The sequence below is a fragment of the Lissotriton helveticus genome, chromosome 10 (assembly GCF_964261635.1).
Source record: "Lissotriton helveticus chromosome 10, aLisHel1.1, whole genome shotgun sequence".
Taxonomy (NCBI): Eukaryota; Metazoa; Chordata; class Amphibia; order Caudata; family Salamandridae; genus Lissotriton; species Lissotriton helveticus.
In genome coordinates this window covers 334,545,999-334,553,858 of record NC_136071.1, presented here as the reverse complement: position 1 = coordinate 334,553,858, position 7,860 = coordinate 334,545,999, and the positions used below count along the sequence as shown (strand labels likewise).

Below are 7,860 nucleotides of genomic sequence, written 5' to 3'. Positions count from 1 at the left end.
ATAGCCAAAGAACAGCGCACACCTGCTGCTTCGAGGTGAGATCTAAAAAGAGAAGTTGCAGGGATTTGAGGAATGAAATCTCCAGGACCCACAGACTCAGAACCAGCATCGACTGAAGCAGCATCAGGGTCTGCTGGGACAGCAGTAGCTGTAGCAGCTTGGAAGTCAGGAATTACAAAAAGAGGAATGTATGGCACAGGATATGTGTGTAAAAAGAACTGCAACCACAGGGCCATCAGCAGGGCTGCAGATGTGAAAAAGTAATTCTCTAACAAGAACAGCAGCATGGGCTGCAACATCTAGTAGAGAGACGACACACCCATGAACACCAGAAGCAAGAGCAGTAACAGCTGCTTGCCCGGAGAATCTAGTGGTTTTCTTCCATCCTGTTGCTGCTGCCTCTTTTCCACCTCTTTCAGCCTCCCTGTAGTTTTGCTCTTCTTTGCCAGTTTTGCTTCGTGGGAGCTACCACTGCTGTTCGTCATGCAGGCGCACTGCTCATGTTGTTGACACTCCTGTCGTGTTTTCCAAACTTCTACAGCCATCTCTGGTGATCTGGGGTTTGCATATATTTTTCTCCCACTGTCCCGGGTGGCACATGCCCTCCTTGGCCACCTTGCGCTTTTGCTTTGACGGTCTAGCGTTTATCACGTTTTGCCTTCCCTTCTACCTTTTGAACTCTTTCCTCCAGCCGATCTCCATCCTGCCTCTCATCCTGAAGCTCCTGCGGCTCCGTCTCCTGTCCTCCTGGCCCCGCCCCTTTCCCCGTAGCGCACACGGCTGTGGTCCACGCCCCCTCCGAACCTTTCGCTCAGCTAAGGCGTCGCTCTGGCTCTGCGGCCCCGCCCACAAGACCTCAACCGTGGGAAAGACGCGCAGCCTCCCGCCACGCCCCCTGCTCGCAGCCCCTCCCCCTTGGAGCCGCGCACTATAAGAGCCGCCGAGCCGCCTTGCTGCCCTCCATCAGCCCCTGAGGAGCAGCGCGATGGTCAGCCCTGGAGCTGCAGCAAGATGCTGGATGGACACCTCCTGCAGGGCTGGCTAGCACTGGCCCTTCTGGCCCTGGCCTCTATAGGGCCCACGGCTGCTTACTTCGGGTAGGTCTGCGAGGAGCCACGAAACTGCCCCCACAAACCTGTATTAACTTTTTCTGGATGTGCAACTTATTTTAAAAAGAGCATTAACCCCTTGAAATATATACATGTGTTTTTGTGGATTTTTTTCCGGTTTTTGATAACTGTTCCAGACGCTTTCCATGTTTGACAACGACAACCCAGGACAAGTGGCCCCAAGTGCAGGAGCACGCATGGTCGCCGGTGCCACGAGACAGGACGTGACACTGTGCTCGGGGGTCCTGCAGACGGGTCTCCCCAGGGGGTCTTGCAGAGCCCCATCAACCCTTAAGCCTTCAATCACGTTTTAATGACAGTCTCATGTCACCCCGAATCATGAATGGTTACTTTTTTTTAAATGTGTGTTTCCTGGCCATTGCGAGTCCTAATCTCCAAATTGTAAATTATATGCATATAAAGAAAACAACTGAAGAATAGAGGGACCCCTCCCCGTCATAGCAAACTCTAAGGCGCTTGTGCAGGTGGCGCCCACTTGGAAGCAGGCACTATGTTATTAAGTTGGCAGCTCCCGAGAGGCCATGCAACCTAGCTAGCCAGTGCCACAAGGCACCAACCACATGCGAGGGCAGATACCCTAAAATTGGAAGGCAGCTTCAGATAATCTAGTCCCCCCCCCCTCCCCCCTGTGAATAGTTCCCTTGGTTCTGCTGTCACCCTCAAGCAAGTCCTCAGACACTTTCTTGGTGTTCCTTTAAAAAACTGCCCTTCGTGGTTCGCTTCATGCCTCCTGTTCACCCTTTCCCCTTCGATGTACACTTCCTAGATCTGTGCACTGCTTTTTTATTCACTGTCTCGCCAAATTTATATTTTGCCTACCCTTCATTTGCCCTTCTTCGCTGTGCAGAAGAACTTGGACACGTATTTTAGATTAGTCTTGGCCTTCAAGCTTTTTATTTCTATTTGTTACCATAGCCTGCCTGTTCAGTTATTTGTCTGTCGATTTGCTTATCCGTTCACATGTGCTCTCTCTTCCTGCTTGCAGTTTCAGTAATCCAACTCGGAGTTGCTGCGCTTTTTTTTTTCAATAACCGCAAGTGAGATTTGTGATTTTCTGCTGCAGGTTAAGGAATGTTTAATAAGGGGGATTCTCGTATGCCAGATTGTCTGGCGTTCAATGGACTTGGCTGGATTTCAAATGCGCACCATACTCAGCTGGCCTCTGTGCAGTTTCTGTAACCTCGCTTGGATTTATCACTTTTGTTCGCCGGTGGAGGCTTTCCCTGTTGTGTTTTATTGCCCGGGCGTGTGCGTGTGGGTATTCAGGCATGTCTGTTTCTCTTTTCCCAGACGCCCCAGGCTCTCCTCTCTGTGCTGCAGGAGGGTGGTGTTTCCAGGCGCTACAGATTTAACTGCTAGAATAAGTGTGCATTTATGAGTAGTAATGCTGTTTTTTTTATTTGGGGGGGGGGGGGGGGGTGATTTTTTCCATTGATGTATTATTTATTTAATGCCCTGTTGCAGGAAATGTTTTAAATGTACTTCATCTTTTAAGGAAGATTTGTTTTCTTTTTTTTTATTGGGGGGGGATTGTTTCCTCATCATAAATCACACATGCTGTTGAATTTCACTACATAGCAACACCCACGAAGTATACTGTGAAAAACCAATTTCTTCTTAAAGAAGTATTGTTTTGAATCTGTTTTATGGACAACACCGAAGAGAGATGATTCTGCTGCATGGGTGAAATCTGTTTATAATTCTGAATTTGTACGTAAAAGCCACTTTTTAAGCTGAATGACACTTGAGATTAGAAAGTAGTTGTCAAAACTTTCTGTGGAACTTAGCTTTCTGTTTGCTGGCATTTGTTGAATTAAAATATCGCGTGTTTGTTTTTTTCCTCGCTACGTCTTCTCTCGGTACAGTTTATTTAAGGTTTGTAAAGCGCAGGGTTCCTTCTCCCCCTCTGGTTTCCCAGATTCCCCTGCCTTGTGGTTCTGTGGTTTTTGGAGGGGCCCTCTCGTTTCCTTTCTTTCCCTTGGAATAGTGTCAACATTTCAGGGCAGATAAGAGTGACGTGCATTACTTTTCCACTTGCTTCGCCTTTCTCATTCAATGTAGCTTTCTTTTGCACTCAAGGAGAAACTTTGTATCGGCAGATAACACTTTCTTGCCTTCCTCTTGGCTTCACCTGTCAGCTGCATCCCCAAAAAAAAAAAAAAAGTAATAAAAATAAATGCATTGGTGCAGTTCGAGCGCTCGTCCACCAGGGGGGTGTATTAACTCATTAATGAGAAACGCTGAAGTGTAGATTCCTGCAGGTGTATCCTGTTCTCAAAGAAAAGAAAATACTGTCGTGGGAATTTTTGTGTTTTTCTTATTTTTTTTCTGAATTCATGTTTCAAAAACGTTATCAGAGGGCGTTCCTTTCTCTAAATAGGCACACCGGTTAAACCACAACACTAAAGAGGTTCGCCCCCTTTAAATGTGTTATGCGATTTATGTGCACTGAAGGCCTTCCAGATTTTGCTAGGATTTTTTGCTGTATTTTGGGGAGGAAATGTGAACTCTCGCTAAAGGATGCCGCCGTTCTGTATGTGCAGGTCACCTCGCTCTTCCATGGGGTGAAGCAGGCTGGCCCACCGGGAGATTCGCAACTTGACCGGTGGCTCAGAACGGCGGGGGGGACTTGGCTGAGGCGTGGTGTAGCAGGTGCAGTGGCACCGGGGATCAGAGGCCCGAGGGCCCAATTAACCCAGATACTTGCTGTATTTTGCTGCCACGAACAGCAGTCAACGGCGCATTGTTCCTTCCTTGCTTCAGGGTCCGTGAAGTCCCTGCTACGCTGCTGGGGTTGGGCTCGAGTCAGTCACTTGTCGCGAGGGCCTCTTAACCGCCCTATAATGGAAGTTCAGTTCCAAGTCCTGGCTGCTTCTGACCATGGACGGACGCCGAAATAAGGGCGCAGGTGCTCTTCTGTAACCACGAATGTTTTTTTCTAGAATTCCCAAAATGTGTAACATCAGTGGATGTGGTTTGTCTGCTTAACTACTGGTCTTCGCCCCCGTGTAGTTTAGCTAATCAGTGGCGTAACAAAGCCCCCGCGGAGCAGGGGGATGGGGGGGGGGGGGAACCCGCAATCCGGAAAAACTCTTTAAGAGCCATGTTTAATGTAGGCCCAAGTTCAGTATATCGCCATGACCACATTGTCATATTTGTGTTTGGGTTTCTTTGTAGTTTTTTGTAGTTTGATTTAGAACCAACCTCTGGGGTGGGCGCAATGGAATCATATGAATTTTCTTGGCGCTGTGGGTCGGTCCGCGCCGCTACAGTCTGTTTCCATAGTCGGATGACTTTTAAGTCAGTAGTTCAGGATACCGCTCTGTATATTCGCATGCTTTTTGTTAGTAATACGCATTACAAAATAAAGTTGCCTTGTCAAACAATCGAAGCATTGCCTGCGCTTCTGGGGAAGAGTCGGTCTTTGCCAGGATAGCGCCCTGGGCGGAAATAAATGTGGCCCAGCGGCTGGGTGAATAAGATGAGGCAGCCGGGAGCCCTGTTTGTGTTAGCGGTCAGTTCCTGGCTGATTACGTAAGTGCGGCGGGCATAGGGTGACCAGATCTTGAGAACCAAAAATATGGGACATTTTGGAAAAATAGAAGAAATATTAAACATTTTCATCCAAGGAATGGTGCAGAATGACAGCTCTCGTCAACATAGTACCGCAGAAGATACATTAATAAAATTAATAAAATGTAATTTCTACAACCATCATGCCTATTCATTAAATTGCGTACTTATAACAGCTGCTAACTAGCACCGCTTTAGAACACCCAAAACAGTGCCTCGCCGTTTTCAGTTGACCCCCTCTAAAAACTGGGACATGAGCCAAAACTGCCGAAATCTGCCAGGACAGCGGGTGGAAAACCAGGACTGTCCGGGCAATTCCGGGGCCTCTGGCCACACTAGGCTGGCATCGGAACACACACTTGTGCACCTCTCCTGACTCACCTGTTTCACTCACAGATTAGCGCCTAACGCGGGTGGCACTTTTTTTTTGAGGGGGGGGGGGGCGGATAGTGTGTGGTAGCAGGCGGTAAGAGGGTGCAGGGAGGGCAAACAAGAAGGCTTACGGAGTGATAAAACAACACCACGCCAAACAACCCAGTGAAAGCACAGTAGTGCGAATCACTGGGGCCAGTGACTCTGCTGTCTGTATGACCTCTTACGCCCCTCTGGGGATTGTCGCCCTGGGCCCGGCTCTTTGTCGCCCCTGGCCCGGCCCGCCTGCGCCAAGAGCCGGCCCGATCCTGGGGGACTCTTTGCACCCTCTCGTGCCTGCTAATATTGCTCAGAGGGTTGATAGCGTGCTGCAACGGAGGTGACTTTATGAACTCGAACATCGTGTATTCTTGAGTGCCATTGTAATTTAGCCCGTCACCACCTGATGGCGCAACCTAGTTGCACATCCACGGATCAATCTTTTTCAATGTATTCTGCACATTGTTCAAATAACAAATGATCGCCAATTATTCGACGCCATTATTTATATTATTATTGCAGTCTACTACCAGATGTTGTGAGCCCAGTTAAACTTGCAGCATCTCAGCCCCATGCCACCTTCGTTGATGCCTTGTTTGCAGATGTACCCTTTTCGCTGTTTGATTTACAATACATAATTTAGGGATTCCCCCACGTGCTTTATTTCGTCTTTGACGATTAAAACCCATTGAAGTGTCTATCAGAGGTTCTTCGTGGAGCTTTCCTGCGTACCAGGCATCCATAAAAGAGGGAGGAACACACGTCTTTGTGAATTGTCGGTGATCCCCTTGAAGGCCATTCTGTATGATATCTAGCTCTCTGTAGACCTATTGGTCCTGAACTGAGACGCTTCCTACGTAATTACGTCACTCACGCACCCGACCTTCATGTCAAAATGGAGTCTCAAAGGTCTTATGAGCCTGTTGCCACCCACACCCCTACTGTTCCACCGACATCCATTAGCGGTAGCCTGAGGTATCCAAGTATACCCCTGTATGTCCAAATGCACCCCTGGCACCAGTACCGAATGGATTTTTGGGGGGTGGCTCTGGCACAAGGGTGGTTGGCCCATTTGGGGTTGAGTGAATGACAGCCAACCTAGCTAATATGTTTAACACACTCTGCCCCCACAGACATTGAAACAAGCACAATTATGATAATACAACTGGTCTGGCTTTCTTAACTTGTCACAAACTGCCTTTTTTAACTACATTTTGAAGTAAGGGCAACTGCTGCATATATTTATGTCAATCCAGCAACTTTCAGGTTATAATATTGAAGGCACCCCGGCAAATAGAAGATGGGCGCCCTTAGTCGCACCACTTGCAGGAGCAGTCCCGCTGGAGAGTCGTCCTTCTTCAGTGTCGCCACAATGGAGGGTCGTCCATGACGTCATCGGATGGCGCCCAAGGGCTGCAGCTTATAAGCCCCCCCCCCCGCAAGCCGAGAGATCGGCCTCTTATTCCCTTCTCTGCGCACCAGGATCCATTATACCGGATTCGCACAACCACCCACCCGCCCTGGAAGAAGGCGGAAGGTGGCGGAATTTCTTGCAGCAGAAATGGGTGCTACCCTAAATGTGGATTGATTTCCTGAATTTTCCCCTTGGAGGGGTGTTGATTTGTGTGGGCACTGGGCAGGCAGCAGCATGGGGTACTGACCTGCTGGTGGTCCTGGACCTTTCTGCCCTACCCCGAGATGCGGGAACTTGAACATTTTGGGGGATTTTGCCTGGTGGCAGGTATCCCCTGGCAGGGACGAAGCGCTATGCGGTGCCCTGGTGGATGTGTTGGTACATGGAACTGCGGACACGGCCCATCCTCAGAGTGATGGAGGGGAAGTTCCTAATAAGGTATGCCCTTAGTTGAGGGCGTGGTCAATGGATACGGTAAAGGGGCCTGCTGGCACTTTGCATTATTGAGAAAGGTTCTGCTGTAAGGGAAGGTAAAGATACTGGCTGTTGTCAATCTCCTTGGGAGTTGATATAGTGGGGGATAGCGAGCTGCACGTTGTGAGCGCATTATGGGAAGTTAACTCTAGGGTTAATGTGCTTGGTTGTGGGAGCTATGTACACTCAGGTAGGAGTCATGATAACATAGCTCGGAGGGTCAGTGTGCCTGTTGCAGAGCATGAAATGCACATGTAAATCACAGATTAGTATTGTATGTGAGATACTACAGTGGTTTAATGCTTCAGTCACAGATGTCCTTGTGTTACTTGCAAGTCCCATTCCTGGTAAAATAAAGTAACTCAGTTAAGCACCTGCTTTAAACAGCTCTACATAACCTGGAATGCAAAAGTTTGAAACGATAATAGGTTCAAACTTAAATGTAATCTATCAGCGTTCAAAGCTTGCCAAATTGGGATATGACAGGTACCAATAAACACTTATCGGTAGTGCCAAAAAAAGAGTTTTCCTTCTGTGCTAGAAAAATTATTATTATTGGTGCACTTACACTTACAGAAAGAGATACCTGGTATTTCGACAGAACATGCCAATATCTACATATCTTACAGAGACAAGGGCCTGAGAAAGTCAAAAACACCTTCAAATCTTGGCCTATCTCTTAGCAACTTGGGAATGTACACGGTATGGAATGTCTTTGTGTTTCCTGATTGGCTGCCAGGACACCCTTTAGATAATATGAATTACATTCCCTATGATATGAGGTGATCATGCAGGACGCTGCATAGGACGCCCGCGCAGCGCTTCAAAGGGGCAGGACCAGATCGAAGTCCAGCTCAA

General features: G+C 48.2%; 1 protein-coding gene across 1 annotated transcript in view; it reads left to right on the top strand.

The window, feature by feature from the left end:
* Nucleotides 1-978: 978 nt before the first annotated feature.
* The window catches only part of WNT9A (Wnt family member 9A), a 211,674-nt gene continuing 204,792 nt past the window's right edge, over nucleotides 979-7,860 (top strand). Inside the window, exon 1 of the mRNA XM_078662479.1 lies at nucleotides 979-1,097. Within this exon, the coding sequence (XP_078518605.1) occupies nucleotides 1,012-1,097 (86 nt within the window). The 5' untranslated portion in view covers nucleotides 979-1,011. The remainder of the gene's footprint in view (nucleotides 1,098-7,860) is intronic.